A 24488-nucleotide genomic window follows, 5' to 3' on the forward strand; every position below is an offset into this window, starting at 1 on the left:
ATGCGTACTCTTCCAGGTAGCAGCCCTGAAGATCTCCTGGATAGGTACTCCCGCAAATAAAGCAGTGGAGGTGGACATTGCTCTTGTAGAATGGGCACAAACACGTGCATGCAGCGGTTCCCCGCTGATGATGACAATAGTGTATTGCACTTGAAATCCATTGGGCAATTCCCCTCTTTGACAACGGAAACCCCTTCATGGGGGTACTATAAGCAACAAATAGTTGGGAAGACTTGCGGAAAGGCCTTGTTTATTGCAAGTAGAACTTCAGACAGAGTTGAACATCTAATGAATGAAGAGCTTTTTCCGCTGCTGTTGATGGTTGAGGGAAAAACCTCTTAAGGATCAGTGGTTCATTTAGATGAAAATATCTGTTGGCACTTTTGGAATGAATTTGGGATTAGTTCTGAGGACAATCCTGTCCTCCTTGAACTGCAAAAACGGTTCTTTTATCATGAGAGCCTGTATTTCCCCAACTCTTCTGGCTGAAGTGAGAGCTATAAGAAGAGCTACTTTCCAGGATAAGAATTTTAGATCCGCCCTGTGAATTGGTTCGAAGGGCTGTTTCATCAATTGAGATAGAACAATGTTCAACTGCCACAGAGGTGGAGGAGGTCTTATGGGAGGAAAGGTCCGAAACAATCCTTTCATGAACTGTTTGATAATTTTTTCAGACCACAGTGATGGACCTGAGGAAGTTCTTCTATATCGAGAAATCGCCGCCAGATGTACTTTAATGGAAGCATGGGCCAAACCAGATTTTGCTAACATCAGAATATATGGAATAATTTGATGTGCCGCTGAGTTTAGAGGATAGATATTACGTTCTTGACACCACAAATAGAATCTCTTCCATTTCATCCTATATGTTCTGTTTGTATTTTCTGTTCTGACATTTGCTAGAATATCTCTGCATTCTGCAGAAATATCTAGGTTGTGAAATTCGCAGTATTCAGGAGCAAGGCCGCTAAGCGCAGCGATTTCGGGTCTGGATGAAGTACTTGTCCCTGGGACATTGTCAAGAGTGATGGTATTGGTTGCAGATGAATCGGATGATCCTCCGACAATAGTAGCAACTGTGTGAACCAGTGCTGTCTGGGCCACCACGGAGCTATCAGTATTACTTTGTACGGTTCCTTCTTTATCTTTGTGAGAACGCGTGGCAGGAGGGGAATCGGAGGAAAGGCATAGGCAAAGATGCCTGACCATGCCATCGAAAACGCATTCCCCCAAGATCCCCGTTGGTGATGCCAACTTGCGAAGAACCGGCATTTTTTTTTCTGAGCTGTCGCAAACAGATCCACTGTTGGAACTCCCCATTTGAAGAAGATGCTTTGCAATATGTCCTGGCTGATCTCCCACTCGTGGCAGGCCAATTTCAGTCTGCTGAGAGTGTCCGCTTTGACGTTCTGATCTCCTGCAAGATGTTCCGCCTTTAGAGATACTCCGTGTTGGATAGCCCACTTCCATATCTTGTGTGCCTCCTGCAACAGGGAGAGTGATCTTGTACCTCCCTGCTTGTTGAGATAGTGCATCGCAGTTGTGTTGTCTGTTCTTACCAGACTATACGTTCCCTGAATTCTTGGTAGGAAAGCCAGCAATGCCAAGCCTACCGCTTTGAGCTCCAGCAGGTTGATGTGAAGCTGTTGTTCCTGCAATTTCCACCGACCGCTGACCTGCAGGTCCTGAAGGAATGCACCCCATTCTTCCAGAGATGCATCAGTGGTAATTACTAATGGAGCCGGTTCGGTCAGGAAGGAAAGACCCACCGAAATGTTCCTTTTGTGGGTCCACCATGCCACTGCTTGCACCATAGCCGGCGTGATCTTCAGCTTGTATTCGAAGGATCCCTCTGCCTGGTGCCATTGCCGATCCAGTTCTTCCTCTAATGGATGCATTTTTAGTCTGCAAAAAGGAATGAGAGGTATGCAAGAGGACATTGTCCCTAGCAGCGACTTGTACCTGCGTACTGAAAGACACTTTTTACTAGTGAAATTCTTGGCAAGAGACATGAGACGCAGTTGCCTCTCTAAGGAGGGAAATGCCTTGTTTACTGAGGTGTCCAGAATCGCTCATAGGAACATGATCTTCCTTGAAGGCTGAAGGGATTATTTTTCTATATTCAAAGTCAGTCCCAGTTCGGCAAACAACTGTATGCATGCCATAGTTGACGCCTGGGTTGAAGTTTCTGATGGCGCTTTTACCAAGCAGTCATCCAGGCATGGAAATACCTGATGTTTTTGCTTCCTGAGAAAAGCTGCCACTGGCGCCAGACACTTTGTAAAAATTCTCGGGCGGATTGGAGGCCAAATGGTAGCACTTTGAACTGGTAATGGTCTCCGGCCACTGCAAACCGAAGATACCGTCTGTGGGAAGGATGAATGGGGATGTGAAAATATACATCTTGTAAGTCTAGGGTGGTCATATGATCCCCTGGGTTTAAGAGCAGAAGAATGTCTTGGAGGGTCACCATCCGGAAAGACTCCTTCTTGAGATAAGTATTCAGAGATCTCGGGTCTAGAATAGGACGCCATTGGAGAGCATTCTTCTGGACCAGGAAGAAACGGGAATAAAATCCCTTGTACGAATCTCCCGACCCATCTGAGATAGATGTTTGATCTCTTGACCTGTAGGTGGAGTCCAAGGGGGGAATTGAAGGAATTCTAGAGTATGTCCGAATTGTATTATATTGAGGACTCATCTGTCCGTCGTTATTTTCTGCCAGTGATGCAGATGGGAAGCAACTCTTCCGATTTCGGGGATTGCACCGCCCCCCCGACGAGGAGCAACCGCCGATGATGAAGCATGACATCCTTCGGGGTGTGTGAGGCAAATAGATCCAACAAAGGGATGCCCACAGGTGTTACATGTACACCTCTGGTCACGCCAGTTTTTTCGTAGCCCCTTCTAGTATTCCTCTAACCTTCCTTGTAGGAACAGTTCAGCCCCCCGCTTTGTTGTTTAAGACTAGTCACGGACACATGCTGTAACTGGACCTTCCACTCTCAAAAGTGGTAATGAGTGTCCGTTGATCTATTGATCACCCTCCCTCCTTTTGATAAAGAAGCAACTCTTCCACCCAGGGGAACTTGTGGAGGGGAAGGAATACATGTAGCCAGATTCCGGAGGTTGTCATTGTCTTCTACCATTGTCCTTTCCTTGACGACCTCCTCGTCCTCTAGGAGCAGACTTTGCATAGCTCCCTGATTGTTTTTGACCATATTGCTGACGGTATGGTTTTGATGTTAAGGAATAAGAGGGGTGTCTTCCCTGTTGGTAACCCCTCTATAGGATGCTTGACCTCTACCTCAGGCACCTTGAATGGGCACTTTACGGTACTATATTATACCGAGGGCCTTTGCAGTATCCATATATTTCTTGATACCTTGAAGTGCCTCATCCACTTGTTTCCCAAATAAATCTTCTCAGTCGAATGGGAGATACAGAATTTTATTTTGGACCTCTGGTCTGAAGGTAGTCGCCCTTAACCATCCCTGACGCTGTAGAACTGCCGCTCCTCCAAGCGACATCCATCGCACAGTCAATGACTTCAGCCGAAGCCCTTTCTCCTTCCTGAAGAACCTTTTTCGCCTCCTGCCTATTGTCTTCCGGAATGAGGTGCATGTATGGTGCCATATCGCACCACATCTGTCTGTCGTATCTGCCCAGAATGGCAAGGGCGTTCGCTGCTTTAACGAGGAGAGCAGACATGGATGAAAACCTCTTTCCCGCATTGTCTAAAAGTCTCCCCTCTCTGTCAGGAGGTGCTGATATAGGCGCAGAGGCATTCTTAGATTTCTGTTGCGGCGCTTGAGAAATGACAGAATCTGGCTTAGGATGGCCCAGTAAACACACTGGTGCATCTGAAGGAGCTTTATATTTCTATTTCACTGTCGCCGGTGTCTTCATCACTTTTAAATCTTCTTCCCACACATGGCTAACAATTGGGATAGCCCGAACCGACTTGTGGTATGGTTCCTTAAAATCGTATAGGAAGCATTTTGTTTGTGTTGTAGCCATTGGAAGTTGGAACCTCTTCGCAGCTCTTTCCCTTAAATTATGGAATCTGCCGATATCCACCGGCGGAGAATCGACAGGTACTGGTGAGGGAGATGCCGGAGATGGAATCAGGTAATCATCCCATTCCTTGTTGGGATCTGTTATTTCTCCCTCTTCCTGGTCATCATCGTCCATGGTGACAGGATCCTGGTGGTGTACTGTTTGAGGAGTTGTAGGCGTAACTTCTTGTAATGACTCCCTGCTTCTAACTGGAGTAGTAGGGATGGAACGTGGATGCGAGACAGGGATTTCCTGAGAAGCTGGTGTCGGCGGAAATCTCTTTTTATAGTCTGCCAGCATAAACTGCAGATCCATCATCATGGACGATGGCATGCCAACCATCTCCTCCTGGTAGCCTTGGCGATAGTGTTGGTGCGGAGGATACTGGTCATCTCCATATCCCTCCTCATAGTAATCATCGTGACATTTCACATGTAGTTGTGAGAGACTACTGGCATATCCAAAGGGTCCCTCGTCCTCCTCTTCCTCTGAATCCTGCTCCTTTAGTAGGTGTGAAGGCACCAGAGGAGTAATCTTGATTGGGGAGGTGATCTCTGGTGTAATCCTCCTTTTTCTGACAATTTCCAGTTTTTCTGGCAATTTCCCTCATAGACGAGCCCATTCACGAGATCGCCATCGACACTACTGTCATTGATGCCTTCGTCGACACCAGGTGTAGATAGCTATCTGTCATAGACGACATAGCCACCGTCGTCGATGTTCCCGTCTTCGACACTGCCGTCGTCACTGTTGACGACAATCCTGTCGTCGACATTGCCATCATCGCTGTTGCTGTTGTCGTCGATGCCGCCGTCAATGTAACTGGCGCCGACACCGCCGTCGACGATGACGTCATCGACGGAGAGGACACTGCAATAGGCAACAATGGTGTCTTTGATATTAGCTTTACATCAATCTTCGTCATCGACGATGATGGTCTCTTCGTCGATGATCCCCTTGATGATGCAGGTTTCTTAGATTTTACCTCAGGAGGCATAGAAGATGGCTTCCAGAAGGTTTCTTTAACTTGAGGAGGTGATTTTGACATCTCAGAACTCGTCTTTTTTTGATGGTTTTTCTCCAGAAGCATGTCCTTTACTCTCCTGTTCCACAGATTGAGGACATTTTGAAGGACTGAGCCCAGAAGACCCATGAGTGGTCTTTTTGAGGGCCTTCTCAGGACGCTCTTCTGAGGAATGAGTTTGAGGAGATTTTCTTCTCTTTTGAGATCTCCTTGATGTTGAGGAGGAAGCCTCATCACTGTCACTAGAGATAACATCCTTTCTGGCCTTAAGCTTTTGAAGCCATATCAAAAGGCGCCCTTCACGATCTCTCAGAGTCTTACTAGAGAAAGTGCGACATACCTTACAGTCTTTGGCCTGGTGATCTGGGTATAGACAGTAAATGCAGTCAGTATGAGGGTCATCAGTGTAGAGCCTCTTCTTGGAACAAGTGGCACAGGCTCTAAATAAACCTTTCTTTTCCTTTCCAGACATTCTCTAAAGAATGTATTTGCAGACAGTCCAGAGTAGTACAGAATCCAGTTGAATCTCTAAGAACGAAGTTCTTTAATAAGGTTGAAAAAAGCAGAATTTGAGCAGAGCTCAAAGGAAACTCCCTAGCACAACGTGCGGTAGAAAATCTGAGGGGCAAAAGTTTCTCTCAGGAGTGTTCTAGAGGGTGAGAAGCTCTGATTGGTTCAAAGACAAGTTTCCTCTCTTTTACATAACAAAGGTTATGGGTTGCAAAAGGGAAATGGGCCTAGGCCTCTTTTCAGTTTGCTATCCAACTAAGCATTGCTTTTTTATATACCGGAGACTCACGTCTCGACGACGGGGAATGATTCAGGCATGTGAATCTATGAAAGCTCCAATACTGGAGTAAAGTGTTGTTAACAAAGCCCTATAAGAAAATACATCTAATCAGCTGTGATGGGCGGGCCATGAGACAAATGCTCTATAAGTCTTTAGTGAGCTTTTCCTGTAGCAGGGGTAGGAAAGGTCAACCTGATGTTTCCAGTGGGGTCACCTTTTCCCACATTACCTGTTCATGCTCTGGTGAGTTACAAATCTAGAAAGCACTAGGTCTGTTTCATTGCAAGCCTTGGCCAAGCAAGATAACACCAAAGAGTTGCCTGGAGGTGCGGAGAGTTGGGTCAGCACAGGACTGTTCGGTCACAATGTAGCATGGAGCCATTACAAGGCTGGTCCAGAAACCCTTTGCTCAGAATTCCCAGTCTGGAAGAAGACTGTAATATGGCCAGATGGTCTGGATTCGCTGGAGTCTATGATTCTTTGAATCGCAAGCTCTGCCACCTCCTGCTACACTGATGCATTTAGTTTGGGGATTAGTAGTAAGGAACCCTTGCTCTGTCAGCCACTAGACCTGGCTGGACAGCAACAGGTAGGGACACACATTGAAGCTGGTCAAGTTAGGGGCTATGGGATCACAGTTCTATCTATTTTTCATGCACCAATGGCTTTGCGATTAACCACGGATATTTAATCTTAGGTTTACATGCTTGTTATTTTGTATACATTTTGGTGCTGTTTTTCCCGAGTTTAGAGGTAAATCTTTTCTTTTTTTTTCCTTAATATTGTATAGGCTTTCCTGTTTTCAGATTCTATTTTTGGTAAATTCTAGTGTTTTTGTGTGTGATTTCAATACCTTAAAAAACAATGGTTAAACATTTTTGTGCCTATAAAATCAACAAAAACAGTGTTTTTCTGGGGATTATGGGACGTTTTTTTATTGCTTGCTTTCTGCACTGATAGTGCATGGTATATAGACAGTGCACATACAGTGTATATGAGGTACAAATACATTTTTACAAATGAAACTTATTGGAGTACACCATACAATACTTCTTCAGTGAGTCTTTGGTCATGCACGCTCTTTCCTTCCCATGTAAACCTTTATTTGTGAGAAGGTCCTCTCAACATTGGCACTTGAGACGGGCAACGCCAAAACAACCAGTAAACAATTTGCTAACTCTGTCCACTTATATAGCTTCCCACGCCAATTCTGGTGCATCAGGATATAATTCTCTCGGACAGGTTCTGCAACATATGCGTTGAACTGGGCGTATGTGCCCTTGGAATTATCGATGCAGTCAAAAATGAAGCAGTACTTTTCAAAGTCCGGAGAAAAATCCCCTTTACGTAAGGGATCTAGAACTTGTGCAGAGTACCACAGTGAGGCTTCATTGACTTCAAATACCGGGGTTGGCGAAGGGACATTTCTATGCATCATTGCAAGCCATTTCTTATGCATTGTAAATTCAAATTTCCTGAATTGCTTCTTAACATTTCTTTGCTTAACCAACTGGCAAGCATTTTAACATGGAACATGTTGCAGTGCCAAAGTCACTAAAATTGTCGTTCAGCCTACTCTTAAGGAGATGTTTCACAGTTACAACAATTATACTGAACACTTGGCAGCCAAGGGTGTTTTCAGACTCTAGCTTTTTTATTAAGTCCACTACAGCAGTCATGTTTTCCTGTAAAAATCTAAAAAAGCAGTTGAGTACTATTTTTCACATCATTACCAAATGCAACTGAAGATCCCCACAATTCATGCCTTTTGCATCATCACCAAGTCAAACGTCAATCCCTTGCATGCTTCCCTGATGGGATCCTAGTGCCCTGCACCAACTCCTGCAGCATAATTGTTCACTGGTTGATGTTTCACTTTCAGATAGTTCTTCTAGACGCCTTCATGTAGTAACAACCCAAATACTGTTCAATTGCTTTGTCTGTATTCCACCCGTCTTGTGCCAAGTATTGCCGCAGTGTGGCCCATATGTCTTTAGGCCTGATCTGGGAAGTATAAGCTCATACTACGTCTCCAGTTGCTCATTATAGTACACTATATCTTCGAGGCATTCCTATATTTTCTGTGCTGGCCTTGTTCCCATCATATAGCCACTCTGCAATTTGCTAGCACTAGCAACTGAGACTTGAGTCTCCTATCTGTCGAGAAAAGGTCCCTTATATGGAACAGCCATGTGAAAAGTTTGGTAGGTTTCAGTTGGCAGTTTATAATGACTGATATCCTCTCACCCACCCACTCTCAGTAGGTGTGGACCACTGGTCATTGCAGCAAGTGCTAGAAGCCTGCTTCAGGATCCTTATGTCATCCACATTGCGGCGTTGATCTAAGGCCTATTTTGTGGATCATCTGTGATGTATGGTATACCCTATGTATAAATGTGAAATGTATTAATATGAGCTTGTCACTTTGGGGCTAGTTCCTCTGACTGCACAGAACATTACTCCCATTGTGTGCCTGTGATCAGTGCTTGCAGCTCCTCCACACATCTCTGCTTGGCCATGGGCAAGCACACTAGCGCTTTGTCCTGCATCACCTTGCATATGCGAGACACATGGTTACTGTGGGTAGGGGGTCACTATAGTGCTCTCCAATGTGTGGAACACCTGCAGTGAAGAGGGAAGTTAGGATGTGCTTTTCGACATCCATCACTCATCTTATAGCATAATAAAATGCCTAGTGTGTCTAGTGCTGTATGCCTTTCCTGATTAAGCACTATATCCAGCTGTATAAATGTCTCACCTGGATAGAGGTCTCCCATCCAGTTGAGGTGTAGAGATCTCAGATGTCTGCCGCTACTTGGTTGCGTGTGCTGGTACACTCGGATTGAAGGCCAGGGTATCTAGGTGCATAGATTACAGCTATTTCTGCATGGTCCTTGAGCTTGTTCCAATACAATACATTAGCCACGTCTCTCAATCAGTGGGCATCGGACTGGCAAGCATATTTTGGAATTGGGGGGCATTGGTTTTAGGGAATCTCTTTCTACTGCCATGTGTGGCTGGTACGGTGTTGGAAACTGCCAGTGATGTATGTATTCCTCTTGAGCGCTCAAGTAGGACAGCTCAAAATCAAGCGCTGCCATCCACCTCCATCTTTAGGGGAGCATCAGAGCTTGCAATCTTAGTCTAGACAGTTTTCACACCCACGCCAGCCGGGTCAGGCCAAACCTCAGCTGTGCACAGACTGCTGTGACCAACAGGACAGGCATATTACTAAATAATTATAATTATTTTGGCAGTGTTACATTTTCAGAAGCACCAGCCACCCAGCCAGTGATAGTATCAGCTTAATCCATTTGTCTATTTACTGTTATGTATTTACCATGGCAGCGCTGTATTTCTCTTGTGTTATATCCTTGACGTCCCTACTCAACATATACCGAAATATTTCAGTGAAGACTCCTAGTTCACTCCTGTGAGTAGCATTAGTTGAAAGCAATATAGAGGATTTAGCCCAGTTTATATTTATGCCAAAAAGCATGGCACATCTTAGAAACTCCCTAATTAATGGCATTCCAATAGTGGTTGCTTATCTTACATAAAAGGTAATGTTGATAGCACATAGCAAGTTTATTTTTCACCTAGAGGTATAGTACAGACCTCTGTAGGCATAGTACTGTCTAAGTCTGCCACTGGCATCTCCGCTGTGAGAGCAAATAGATGGGTGAGAGTGGGCATCCGTGCTGCATCCTTCTTGTTATTTTTATGTGGGTTGATATCACTCCATCTTGTTTCATTCTCACAACTGGTTCAGCAGAGATTAGCTTACACAGCGCAGAAACCCTCCATTGAAAACTATTCTCTCCAGCAGGCAGAACAGGTACGTCCACTCAAGGGAGTCAAACAGTTTTGTGGCGTCAAGGAACACCGCTACTGCCTCTAGCTCTGGGTCAATTTGATGCAGCAGTGCAAATAACATCCAGAGTTTATGCAATGTTGTCATGCCAGGTATATAACCTGATTGATCCGGCATAACTAAGCTGGGCAACAAAGTGAGCACTCTGTTGGCCAGGATTCTGGCTAGTATGTAACTATTCATGTTTATTAATGACAGAGTTTGTACAAGTTAGGTTTTTCAGGGGTCTTGTCGGGCTTTAGGTTTGTTATCATCATGGTTTCCTTAAGGGATGGAAATAGGCAACCTTTTTCAAACACTTCTATACATATAGCCAATAGTCTTGGTGTCTTGGTGTCAGTAGATGCACATATTCCTGTAGAGGGCCAGGAGCTTTGTCATTTGGTAAGTTTTTAATAGCTTGATTAATTTCTTTTACACTGGGCCTTTTTTATTTACCTTCCTTTTTCCTGGAATTTTTGCTCAGTTATTTTTTGCTTTGCCATTTAATGACGGAGATTCATTTGAGGTAAATAAATATAGAAAAGGACCTGCCTCTGAGTATCACACCCACAAGGTTGATGTTTCATTGCTCTCGCCATGAGTCTTGCTTCATCACCTTCTTGTCCATGGTCTCATGAAGGGGTCGCCGGGTCAGCAACTTTGGGCAAGCTGGAAAGGGTCTACTCTATGGTGCCTTATATTTTCTTAGAGGTATTTCATGGCAGGCGTGCCCCACCCGAACATTGAAATTAAGAAAAGCAGATTGGGATTCGATACTGGGACACAAATATATGCACGTTATGGCTCAGTTGAATACATGATCCATGGACTGTAGTCCCAAAGGTGACATTTAATTGCTCTCCTACATGAAAGAAACAGGCTAAATGCCCACACAGGTAACAACATACGCACATACAAAAGAGCCCCTGAGAGCACACAATAGTCAAAATCAAGTGTCCAATCAATCCGTCTACTTAATATGTGGAGGTTCAGTCAGAACATTCAGGTATGTAATCTTGGTAGCACGGCGGCGTCACTTTGCGGGGGAGCTGCTGAACACTCTCGATCAAGTACTCGTGAAGCGATTATTGTGTATGCATTCGGATTTGAATACTCGAGGATATTGTATTTCTGTCAAGAAACGGACTATTTTGAAGGTATTAATATTTTTGGAGACTAGACGAGGGGTGTGTGTTTTTTACAGCTGTTTTTGTTTTGAAATCTGTGTCCGTCAGGAAAAGTATGGTCTTTGACACTTATTGAATAACTGATAAGACCTGATCTTTGATACATTAACTGTGTCTCCTTCCGTTAATGTTTGCAAATATTTGACATTGTAACTGGCCTGTAATACTGTGTGTATTTTATGTGCTTTTATGATTGTTTTTTTTTAATGATCGAATAAAGCTTTTGAAATGAAATGACTAGACGAGGGGTGTGATTGCGCACTTCCCGAGTTTGGGAATGGGAAGATTTACTAAGGGACTTGACAGATTGATTTTGAGTGAGAACGTATTCTTGTGTGGTGGATTATATATCGTTGAGGAACATTACATTGAAGATTATATGGAATATAAGCCCTGAAGAAGTCGATTGCTATATTTAGTGAGACGAAACACGTGTTGGCTGTTTATTTTGGAGCTGTTTACATTGGATTTGAAATAAACAATTTGGAAGACTACATACCTGAATGTTCTGACTGAACCTCCACATATTAAGAAGACAGATTGATTGGACACTTGATTTTGACTATTGTGTGCTTGGAGGTGCTCTTTTGTTTGTTATTTTCACCCAGTGGATGATATTGGGGTTGTGGTAACAAGCCTCGTGTCCTCCTTGAGCACCATTTTGTACCATTTGCTATTACTTTCCCGGAATTTGCTGAGCGCCCAGGGTGTAAAACTGGTTACCAACATTTCATACATAACATACGCACATATGCCTAACTGTCCAGCAGGAATGCTCAGTTTTCAGGCTATGATTGATCGTAGACCAGAATCCATGGATACCTCTATAGTCGGAGATTACCAGTTGCTAGGCTGTAGGGCTAGCTAATGGTCTTGAAGGGGATGATGCACTCACAACATTAAAGACTGTTAGGGGCTAGTACACTGCTGGGTAGGAGCCAGGCTCCATTATTACTATTATCATTATTATTTCTACTTATTAAGAGCACGACTACCCAACGGGTTTCCCAGTACTGAGCATAGGTAGAGATGTTACTGGGCTCATGAGAATAGAATAAAAATAACCAAGTATTAAGATGTTTGCGAAATAGCAGCAAAGAGGTCCAGTGTCTTAAGAATTGCGGTAGGACATTCTCAAGTTTTGGACTTAGGTATGCGAACGAGCGTCCCCATGTGCGAGCCAGACGAATTCTAGGCACGCAACAGAGAGTCTGATTCTCAGAACTCAGTCTCCGGCTAGGTTGATAGGGAGAGACTAGGTGCTGTACATGGAATGAGCCAAATAATTTTCCTCACTCACTTCATCATGGCGAAACAGCTGGATGCCAATTTGGCCACTTGGGGACGGATGAACAGAGTCTCATCCAGCTAGAATCCCACACTTTTAACTTTGGGGGATGGAGTTGGAAGAGCCACCAGAGACACAGGCCAATATTCTGGGCTTCAAAGCTGTGGGTTCCTGCCTAAAACCATAATCTCGGTTTTATCACTGAGTTGCTTTCCCTCCAGGAAGCAACCCGTCTAAGAACGAGGTTAAGGGAATTAGGGTGGTACCTCTGTGAGGATAACAAAGAGAAAATTATTTGTGTGTTGTCTGCATACACGGAGCCGTGACACACCGGGAATGCTATCCTTTCTAAGATGTACTGATGCAATGATGTCTTACACAAAGTCTTTGCATTTATCTTTTGGAATACTAGATTTATGATTTAATTGACTGGATACTGTACCAGGCATTTTCTTTGATGTACAGTTTGAGACTACTTTTGAGGCCCTGGTGAAGTCTGCTGTTAAAATCTAAAGTAACAGACGAAACACGTGTTGGCAAGGTACTTAACAGACAAACGGCAATGTTAAGTGTTTGGAAGCTCAAACAAAGGACAGTTGATACCATTACATCATCATTGATTCATTGAGTGCTCGGAGATTTCCTTTTCATATTGCGGAGAAGTTTCTTTTCCAACTGAGGATGATTGGGTGGCTCTCCCTCCTCCTGAGCACCAACAAACAAGATAAATGGACAGTAGCTTACTTACCTTTGGCAAAAATAACCTTGTACCAATATCATGTTGTGTGCACCTATGTTACCCAGCCACCACCTGGTGTTAATCTGCACATGGAATGATCCAAATAATTTTCTTCACTCACTCCATCACAGCGAAACAGGTGGATGCCACTTTGGCCACTTGGGGACGCATAGAAAGAGTCTCATCCATCTAGAATCCCACACTTTTAACTTTGGGGGTTGGAGTTGGAAGAGTCCTCAGAGACTTAGGCCAGTATTCTGGGACCTAAAGCTGTGGGTTCCTGCCTAAAACCATAACCTCGGTTTTTCACTGAGTTGCTTTCCCTCCAGGAAGCAACCCGTCTAAGAACGAGGTTAAGGGAATCAGGGTTGTACCCCTGTGAGGACAACAAAGAGAAAATGATTCCGTACTGCGTCCCGATCTAAAACCCGATTGGGAAGAGTGGAGAATTTGCTGGGCGTCCACAAAGCAGTTTGAAATCTGGTCAAGCTGATGGTCAATAGTTGGAAACTAAGACGACTGACAAGTTTATATCAATAAAAACACTTCCTAGTGCTTCTCAGTACTATGTCCCAAGTGAGATGGTTGCCTTTCTTTCTGGTTAGTAATCTTATGTCAAATACATGTGTTCTTGTTCTTCTTTGGACACAGCTTCAAACTATACATGCTCAAAATGTTTGTCTGCTGAAGTAGTCCTATCATCCATGGATAAAAGCTTCTACAGTTAGTCACTCAGGGCCTGATTTTGAGTTTGGCGGATGGGTTACTCCATCACAAACATGAAGGATATCCTGTCCACCATATTACAAGTGCATTATATCCAATGGCACTTATAATACGGTGGATGGAATGTCTGCCAAGTTTGTGACAAAGTAAGCTGTCCACCGCACTCTAAATCAGGCCCTCAGTCTCTTTTTTTACCAAAAGGATGCCTTAAATTCAGTGAGCTAAATATAACCATCTTGGAAAAAACCTTGACTCTGTCATCTGAAAGAAAGCACAAAAGTTATTAGAAAGCGTAATGGTGTTTTAATGTTTGGGGTTCTTAATTCTTACGTCGATGGTTATGCACTTGATAGCTGTGTGTGGACTCACTGTAGTCTGACACATGTCATGGATAGCTTGCTCCAGTTAGTAGACGAATGCCTACTGCTTCCAATCTTCTTTCTAAAGGATAATGTATAATAATAATATTCTCTATTCTACTCACATATTTGTTTTGCACGTAATGGAATCAGATGTGCATCAATCCTCATCAGCAGTATTCGTTCATATCTGCTTACTGTTCTTCTATCAGATTCTTCCTCCCTTGTTGTCTAGGAGTACCTTTGACCTTCAGTCAATCACCGCAATCCTTGCTTTATTTTCTATGTCAGTATCTGAATTGATCACATTTCATGGCAAAACACATTAGTCCACCAACACAGTAACTAATGAACTATGTGTTTTGTTGTGGCATCTAGTTCAGCTGTGTCAGCACACTGCATCACAGGTCCATAAGGGCTGGGGGATTGTTAGGCCATCTACCAGGAGTTCATTCAACTGAAGATGACTCATGCAGTCTTTATTCTAAAGCTAATGGAGATTGTCAGAAGTGTTTGCTTTAATAGATGAATGCCCCATGATCTCTTGACCAGGATGCTGTAATTGATGATATTTTAATCGCTCATCTTCATTCCCTTCTTTACCCTAGATGTGCAGGACACAGTTACACAAGATTCACTTTTGTGAGGAGCCCACTTATTTAAGCCACGGTCTGGGAACCTGATTGGGGGAGCCTTGAACACTTACATGTGGAAGGGCAAAGAGAGTACTGTATTAGAAACCGATTAGTTCCCCTTCTAAGATAATCCTCCTGACAACACCAAGGGGTGCGTGCTCCCTTTGGTGTGCTTTGTACCCAGAGGTACGAACTCCATTCTTCCGCGGGGATGGTCTGGATTTCTTGAGTCATTATGGGTATAGGAGATGAATGAGCCTAGTGATGTGAGGAGATGTGGCTTAATGGCCAAAGCTGCTGACTTTGGAAGAGGGGAACCAGGTCCAGGTCCTGGCATGGGCTCAACATCCTATCATTCTGGAAAAATCACTTAATCTCGCTGTGCCTTAAAAATAAAACCTTGTGCAATATAATCTGGTGCTCGTGTAAAGTTCTCTGAGGCTATTGGGACACGTTTGCGCTATTAAAGTTGCAAAAAAAACTTTGGGCCTACACTCAGTCATTGGAAGTTTCCAACTGGTTAGGCTGTGCCCTTTATTTGTTCTTCTGTGGGGCTGTGGCCTGTCATCACCCTATTGTTAGGAACCTGAAAAGATTCCAGCAGAAGAAAGGATCCTGTCTGGCTCCATACCTAGTCTGTGCTGCCAATAGAACATAGTACCCTTCTGTCTGCTCGTTGCTGATGCTACTGTGACTAGCGATGATAATAACTTTCCTTATGTGGCCTATAAGGAATGTGTGAGGAGGAACCATAGACAGCATAAACACAATTTTATTGGAATTGTGCTCTTTTGACTGCATTTAGCTACACAGCTACTTTCTTCACGCAGTCCTCTGTGCTCTGACTTCTTCTGTCTGCCATGAGAGTTCAAATAAGGTACCTTACCACAGCAACACTCTGTGACTGCATTAACCTGCCCAAAACACCATCTTCGGCTGTCACACCTACCCATCAACTTCTTTGTGCTGAGCTTAGGGGTCCAAATCTTAATGCCCTATAGACCATCATAAGCAACTACTCAAAGACATATATTAACATCCCTGCAGATCGAGAAGGTACGAGCCACCTGCTATACGAGAAATTAGAGCATTTTCGTCAACTGCATTAGTCTTTTGTGGACAAAAGTGTGGAGAAGTGTGGCTCAATGGTTAGAGCGGCAGACTCTGATGCAGAGGTCTGGCCCGGGACCAGGGTTCGATTCCCGCCTCGGCGGGTCTTGGGCTCAATTTCCCCGGACCTGATAATTCTCGCCTCGGTGCCTAGTCTAATCATGGGTCCCACTCTGTGACTCTGGGCAATAGCTTGCTTAATCTCCACAACGGCCCCAGCAGCGCTGTGGATGCCTGGCTTCACCTTGGGGGTGCCCAGGAGTGGACATTTCACAGGAAAGCCAGGATGGGTTCCACAGCGCTACGAGGCCTCCGGGTAGAAGTGCGCTATATAAAATACAAACATTTACATTTACATTTACAATGGGTACGTTTTTGAGCAACACACTGCAAACGCTTTAATTTTAATTCCAGAGAAAAATTACAAATGGACGCTATCTTCTGTTACCCTGTCATGACTACATTTAATTAAATGTATGGCACATTTTTTCTGGTTCTGATATAGTTCGCAACACCTGGCCTATTTCATAACTCACCACCATGGCCTTCAGCTCCATGCTACTGGGAAATTCGCACCTGCCTCCAAACATCAGCGTTTTCCTGAGGTTCTGCTCACAGGCCTTTGCAATTCCTGTACAAACAAAGCAAACAGACCTTTTAGTCTTTGTACCTTTTTGTTTATTTCAAGGTTCACCTGGCATGTGTACAGCACCCATTTGTAGGAGCCATTAGTGCTTTCTGTGGTAACAGTTTCTTCATCTATCTTTCAGGTGTAAGTTGAATGAATTGAAGTTTCTTTTATTATCAATGCATATGAGCTGGGATCGGACCCTTCATGAGCTTTTGTGGGGCCCGGGTCAAAAATGTCATGTGTGGCCCCTCTCTCGTTTCCTAGCAGCACTGGCCCTTTATCTATATAAATAAAAATATAAATGTTTGTTTGTTCAAAATTGCAAATCTCCGAAATTACTTCACTGATTGCTTTGAAATTTTGACACAATGTTGGATTCCAATACGCGCGTGTTTTTATATACACAACGCTGGATTCCAATACGCGCGTGTCGAATACGCGCGTGTTTTTAATCAAAAGCCCGAACAGACACATAAAAATGTCAATGTTCGTTTGTTCAAAATCTTAGATCTCCGAAAGTTGTTCTCAGATTGCTTTGAAATTTTGACCCAACGTTGGATTCGATTAAGAGCTTGTTTATATACACACAACGTTGGATTCGAATATGCGCGTGTCCAATATGCGCGTGTTTTTAATCGAAAGGCAGAATAGACCCTATCGATTTGGTTGCTGCGCAACAACTACAAGCGACGCATAGAGACAATACTCTACATATATTAGGATGGACAGTTGGTCTCAGGATGGCAGACCGGGAAGTGGGTGGAGGGAGGGGGGAGGAGTTGGTTCACTTTGCAACATTAAGAAAGGACGCATAGAGACAATAGTCTACATATATTATGATGGACAGTTGGTGTCAGGATGACAGACCGGGAAGTGGGTGGAGGGAGGGGGGAGGAGTTGGTTCACTTTGCAACATTAGTGCATGTTTATATATACACAACTTTGGATTCGAATATGCGCGTGTTTTTAATCGAAAGGCCGAACAGACCCTATCGATCTGGTTGCTGCGCAACAACTACAAGGGACGCATAGAGACAATAGTCTACATATATTAGTATGGACAGTTGGTGTCAGGATGGCAGACCTGGAAGTGGGTGGAGGGAGGGGGGAGGAGTTGGTTCACTTTGCAACATTAAGAAAGGACGTATAGAGACAATAGTCTACATATATTAGGATGGACAATTGGTGTCAGGATGGCAGACCGGGAAGTGGGAGGAGGGAGGGGGGAGGAGTTGGTTCACTTTACAACATTAGCGCATGTTTATAGATACACAACGTTGGATTCGAATACGTGCATGTCCAATACGCACGTGTTGTTAATCAAAAGGCCGAACAGACCCTATTGATTTGGTTGCTGCGCAACAACCACAAGGAACGCATAGAGACAATAGTCTACATATATTAGAATGGAAAGTTGGTGTCAGGATGGTAGACCGGGAAGTGGGTGGAGGGAGGGGGGGTTGGTTCACTTTGCAACATTAAGAAAAGACGCATAGAGACAATAGTCTACATATATTAGGATGGACAGTTGGTGTCAGGATGGCAAACCGGGAAGTGGATGTAGGGAGGGGGGAGGAGTTGGTTCACTTTGCAACATTAGCGCGTGTTTATAGATACATAACATTGGATTCCAATATGCGCGTGTACAATACGCGCGTGTTTTTAATCGAAAGGCCAAACAGACACTTTCGATTTGCTTGCTGCGCAACAACCACAAGGAATACATAGAGACAATAGTCACAAAAACATATTGTATACCCACAAGCATTGTGAAATTAAACATATTAGAAACGTGCGCTTACTCTTTTCTTTCTCTTCCATTTAACCAGACTGAGCCACAGCAACGCGTGGCCGGGTACAGCTAGTCAAAAATAAAAACAATAACTTGGGACACATCTGGAGATAGTGTCAGCATATGGCACAACATAACAGTGACTGCAGTTACCAGCCTCTTAATAAATACAAACAAAAGTGGGCAAGTCCTGCTTTTGTAATGTATACAAGCATTTAGCAGGGGCAGCGTGGGTCCCTGACAGGAGCGGAGCGAGCCTGGGCAAACAGCCGATGCTTGCTCATGGTGAGGTCTTCTTTAGGTTCAGAACATCTAATTTAGTAAGGAATCAACAACCTACCTACATTGAAAATGAAGTGGAAGATGGGTAAACTCAACCAGTGATAGAGAAATAAGATCCTGGCCACTGTGACCCACCAAAGGACAGATGAAATGACACATTGGTGGGTGTGGATAGTAGACTGTTACTTGACACCGTTACACCCCTGAGAAACAGGTGGTGAAGGGTCATGTCTTGGCTGTCAGTGCAGGTGGTTAGCTAGCATGCATAAATTACATTCAAGGCGTATGAGAAAAGCTGGTATTGGCTTTCTTAACTCTTTCTTGTTACAAAAATAGGCAGAATACACTATAAAGCATCAGAAATATAAAGGTAATGTGTGGAGAGAATACATAATGGGTGTGTGTAATATGCGTCTATATTGCCATCGAGGGATTCTGGTGACATTTACAAAACCACGAGGCCAAAGCCACAGTACTTCATAAATGTCACCTGAACCCTGAAAAGGCAATAAAGGATCATATCACATGTTACTCGGTACCTATTTTTTTTATATTACATGGTATTTAACATGATTTGTTAATTGATTTTAGTACTCTATTTTTTGGAAAATATTTTATTATTTAAGTTGACATATGTTGTTAATTAACATACAAATCAATCGAACCACAAGAAAGCAGGTTAGTTAAGGCGATTATACATGATTCATAAAGTGTATAATTTCCACTTACTCCCCTCTCACCTTTGCTAAGTCCTTGGGCCAGGGTCCATCACTCATGTTTGAGCCCCTTCGGGGTAGGGTTGTGACTCTTTGTAAAGCTCCATGGTGTGCAGCCAGCCCTCAGTTCCGCTAATCCCTCCTGATCCAGTCCCCCCATATTTCTTAAAAATTATGGGGACAACCCCATCTCCTGTATATCCTTTTCCCCGATGTTCTGCATAAATCCATGGCCATTGTCCAACCTTGAAGTGTTGGGCAGGTTGCACTGCCCCATTTCTTGCCAATTTCGGAATCCTAGATTTGTGAGGAGTCTTTTATAGGATGTTGCATCTGATTTCCGCCACATTCCTAGTATGATCAGTGAGGCTTGAATGTCAATGGTCACTCCCTTGACTTCTTCCAGTTTGCTTGTCACTCTTTCCAAGAATGGTCAAAGTTTGGGGCTGTCCTACAGCGTGCGCATAAACGTTCCTCTCTGTCCACACTAATGCATGTCACATTCCCAATTCCTCCTATTTTGCGTAGTAGTGTTCAGTTTAGTACTTCTGTGCAATATTTTAAGCTAAATCAGATGACACTCTGGCTTCATGGCAACTTCTCTAGAGTACGACAGGGCATCTCTCCAGGCATCATTGTCTAGTTCCCCTATATCTATTTTCGATCAAGCTCGTCAGCTCTAGAGATCGCCCTGTGTGTTCTCCATTAGTGTGGCTTATGTAACAGAGATGGCTTTTGCTGTCATTTTGCCATTCAAGGGTCCCCACTCTACGGGGAGACCTCCCGAGTTCACTTGTTTGGTGGAAATGTTGAATGTAGTGCATGTCGCAGTTGAATATATTTAAAAGCAATGGTCGGACAGTAATTTTATAAGTGAGAGAGACGAGGCACACACACAAACATATTTATCACTCACACCCATGCATATACACACGCATCCAAACCCACACCCATTCATTACACTCACTAACAAATACACTATATTCATACATACACCCACACACGCACCACATATAAACTGCTGTCTTCCCTCATTGGTTGACCTTAGGTCAGCCAATGAGGGATGGCAACAGTCCCAAGACTCGGAGGTCCCAGGAGGGTTGGGACTGCTGCCTTCTCTCACTGGCAGTCCCTCACTCATCACAGAGTATGATGGGGTCAGTGAGAGTGCTGACACCACCCCACTCTGTGACGAGGTGTCACTGATTGACACTCAGCCATGGGCTGTGAAATCCTCAACCTGACACAGTTCAGCTCAGGCAGCCAGGAGCATGCACATTTAGTTCATGTCTAGCTCCTGGCTGACTGACCTGAACAAGAAGAGTGTCTGCCAGGCTGATCTTTGTTCAGCCTGACAGACACTCTTCTTGTTTGGAAAAAGGTGGGGGGGGGGAGGGCATGGCACTCAGCCTGTACGGACGGGCCTAGGCTATTTGAAAGTTTGCGTTGTTGCCAATTTATATTCCATCTGTAGGCGCTCATAAGGAACGATGCCGTCTGTATCCCATACATCCCCAAGCGTCATCAGCCCAATTGCATCACATGCTTGGAAACCAGGCAGTTTGGTCAAAAGGCCTAAATGCTTACCAAGCCACGGCATGGTGTTGGGGGTCAGTCTTTTCCTGCACACCATTTCTATTGTGAGTTTATGTCTTGTGATTACCACTGTTACTGTTGCTGGTGGGGCAGCTGGTTACGTTGCCTCCGTATAGTATGTGTGGGCAGCCCACCAGGTCATCTAGTGGTGTTTATGCCCATTTATTAACTCTGCTGACTTGTGTTGCTTCATAGTATCTGTGGTTATTTGGCAGTGTGATACCCCTGACATAGACATATTGTTGGAGTGTAGATAATGCTAGAGAAAAAAGTGGGCCATTCTGCGACAACACAGTCCTTTGTTTAGGATTCTTTTTATTTATTTAATATCCTTGTGACACTTTGCCCTGATTATGGCTCTGGTCAAGTTAACCTTGGGCTGAAATGTCAACTTTTGGGTAAATAATATGGAGTGCCTGAATAGACCTAATCAATGTTTGGCCTTATATAAATATGCCATTTGTCCCTTATAGGAAATATCGTTTTGGTGTCTTAGTCAATCTCTGCAGCCTATTATTGTGTATTATATATCAATTTGTTTGTGTTGCACCTTAGTTTCTGATTGTTTAGTTCTCTTTGCTTCTAGTTTTAAGAATTGAATGAATATGTTTTAATAATTATTGTGTGTGTTTGATTATTGTTTAAGACTCAATATCATCATTACTGGTGGAGTTTGTATGCAGTGCTAGGCTTAACTTGTGTTTTGCTTATTATTTTTCGGTATCACTTTGTAGTTACATGTTCTCCAGAGTGAACCATAGGTGATTGTACAACAAAGTCCGAAGCATTCTATATACCCCCCTGGAAAAAAGCTCCTGGGATAGTGAACGGCTATTTTGCAGAATGTAGGTGAATCGCAGAAGTGGATCTTTTTAAATATTGCCGCTCTACCAGGAATAGAAATTGGTAGTGCCCCCCAGTGTTTATCATCCTTTCCAGCCTACGGATAGCAGATCTAAATTGTCCCAAAAGTGTGCATGCTCTCTTTTTTAGATTCACAGTCCCAAATATTTAAAGTGATGAGTGGCAATGTGGAACGGCAGGGGCACCTCTACTTCAGCTGTCCAGGTGCCCATGCAGAATATCAAGGATTTCTCCCAGTTTTTTTCCAGCCCTGAAAATGTCCGATGTATCTTAAATATCTCTCCTAATCTCTACAGTATAGCAATAGATCATCTGCGTATAGGGATATTCGCTCTACCCAGGCGTCTTCCCATCTCCATCCCCAGACCTGGGCTTTTACTCTTATCCATTCTGCCAGGGCTTCTATCGCCAATGCAAAGAGCATTGGCAATAGAGGGCAGCCTTGTCTGGTGCCCCTCCGGATTGGGTAGTCTCTCAAAAGGGTCTCATTAATTTTAAGTTTGGCTATGGAGTTAGTATATTAGAGCTTTACCCACTTTCTGTATTTGGGTATGAATCCCATCTTTCTCAGTTTTTGAAACAGGAAGGGCCTTTCTATGAAGTTGAACGCTTTGTGGGTGACTAGTGCTGCTACTGCTGGAGGTCTCTCCAGCCTTCAGCTGCTGTAATATTATTGTAGAGGCGCCAGATATTTAGCTTGGTGGATCTGTGTCATATAAAACCATTCTGATCTGGGTGTACTAGGCTGTAACTACCCAAAGTCTATTTGCAAGTACTTTAGCCAGTACTTTTGTATCTGCCTTAAGCAGGGAGATCGGGCGGTAGAAGTCCCATCTATTTCTTGGTTTGCCTGCCTTGGGGATAATTGCTATCATTGCTGTTAGTAGGTCCCTGCGGAGCTCTCCCTTTTGATATGTCTGCATGTACTGTTATTCTACGGGTCAGTCATTTAAAGAGCTGCTCTGGTAGCCCGTTTGGGCCCAGTGTTTTCCAGATTTGAGCTGTGTGAGTGCTGTCTGTATTTCTGTTTGTATGAGGACCTCTTCCAGTGTTTAGGTTTTGTCTCTCCCAAGTAATCTGCTGGTATCATCCGCCACAAAGGCCTGGAGTTCCATTGTGGGAGGTGTTTAAAGTACTGAGTAGAATTCTTGCATATCATCTGCAAGGGGGGCTACTATGGCTATGCTACCCCTTACTGTGGAGCGTTTGAGTAAATAAGTTCCCTAATGTGGTTCTCTGCATTCTCTGTGGTGAGTATCCTGTACTCCTCCTTTTAAGGCTGAGGCATGTTAGGAGGGGTTTAGTATATTATCTTTTTTTACCTCCATTAGCTCCTTTTTCCAAGTCACTGGTTTGTTGCACCTTTGTCTTTTGTCCCCTACTTCCCCTGAAAATATAGTGCCCCTTATCATGGCCTTATATGCTTCCCACAGTGTTTCTGCATCCTTTCCTGTTTCCGTCGCCTCCTCCAGTCGTTCAACTTCTCAATTGTTCATAAAATACAAGTTACTATCCTTCGGTAACATAATATCTGGTAGAGACATAGTCTTTGCCGCAGATTCCTTAACTCTTGAATTGATTTCTCCCCAGGCATCAGACTGGATCCAGAAATTTACAGCAGTACCCCTGTGAGCCGGGGACAATGCTGTATGGCTCTGCAATGACGTCGCCTCCGAATGTGACGTCAGCAGTGCCATATAAGTCCCCTCCGGCGCACGTTCTGTGAAACCTTCCACGCCAGAATGTGGAGCCACTATAGAAACTGGTTGTGAAAACAGTGTGCCAAAAAGCTCAAAAATCTTTGAAACATTAATAAAGAAGAAATATCAAATGGTATGTTAATACCAGACATGGATTTTGAAGAAAACCCCAAAAGAATCAACAAAGCACAGGGCTATGTGAAACCCTGCACCCTGGCGAATAACCAACAAGCAAGGGAAAAAAACTTTACACTATACAGACCATTCATCAATGGTAATGAATGGCATGGTAATAGCAAAACAAAACCTATAAAAACAACAACAATCTATTTGTTGAATCACACCATTATGTGACAGAGTGACAGTGCTAATACAAGGTACGATGATACTAGACAAAGACTTTCAAAGAAAGAACCAAATGAATCAACACTGCTCACTGGTGTTTAATCCAGTATAAAAGAGAAAACACCACCCAACGATCACTCACCGTTGGAAATGGATGGTATGGCAACATCTAAACAAAACCTATGTGGCAAGACCAAGTGGTCTGTTGAGTCCCAACATTAGCTGAGACACTGATCACCGGTTTGGAAAACCAGTACTGAAAAAGGGTATCACCCTTATCTAATAGGTCGTTCGCAGAGTGGGGAGGATGGGCAGGGTATTAAGGAATCCATGGCTAGACTGTGCCTCTACCAGATATTACGTTACCAAAGTTAAGTAACTTGTACATCTGATAGAGACATCTAGCTGCAGATTCCTTGACTTTTGAATTAGATTCCATTAGATACCATAGCTATACCGCCCTTCAGGAGGGTCTACGAACTAACCCTATGAAAGTTCTCAAAGAGTACCAGCCAGTCATAATTAACAACCGACCACATGCACATAGGAATAGCAGAACAAGAGCCTGGCTCTTAATAAAACCCATGATCACTATCACAGAATGTATAAATAATAAACAACCCTACAGGCCTGAAACAATCGGACATTAAGGGAAAAGGGGTAAAGCCCAAAACAACCATCTGACAGTTATCAGACATATCCTCTATCCCCCAAGGGGAAAGAGAACTCATTGGGGCCAAGCGCACGACAAAAGCCATGCAATCCACACTATTCCCGACAATAAAGAAA

At 43.8% G+C, this 24488-nt stretch overlaps 1 protein-coding gene across 1 annotated transcript in view; it reads right to left on the reverse strand.

The window, feature by feature from the left end:
* MYO15A (myosin XVA) overlaps positions 1 to 24488 on the reverse strand; it is a 1426381-nt gene that overhangs the window by 168144 nt on the left and 1233749 nt on the right. Inside the window, exon 56 of the mRNA XM_078662701.1 lies at positions 16310 to 16404. Coding sequence (XP_078518827.1) covers positions 16310 to 16404 — 95 coding nt within the window. The remainder of the gene's footprint in view (positions 1 to 16309; positions 16405 to 24488) is intronic.

This window comes from Lissotriton helveticus, chromosome 10 (assembly GCF_964261635.1).
Source record: "Lissotriton helveticus chromosome 10, aLisHel1.1, whole genome shotgun sequence".
Taxonomy (NCBI): domain Eukaryota; kingdom Metazoa; phylum Chordata; class Amphibia; order Caudata; family Salamandridae; genus Lissotriton; species Lissotriton helveticus.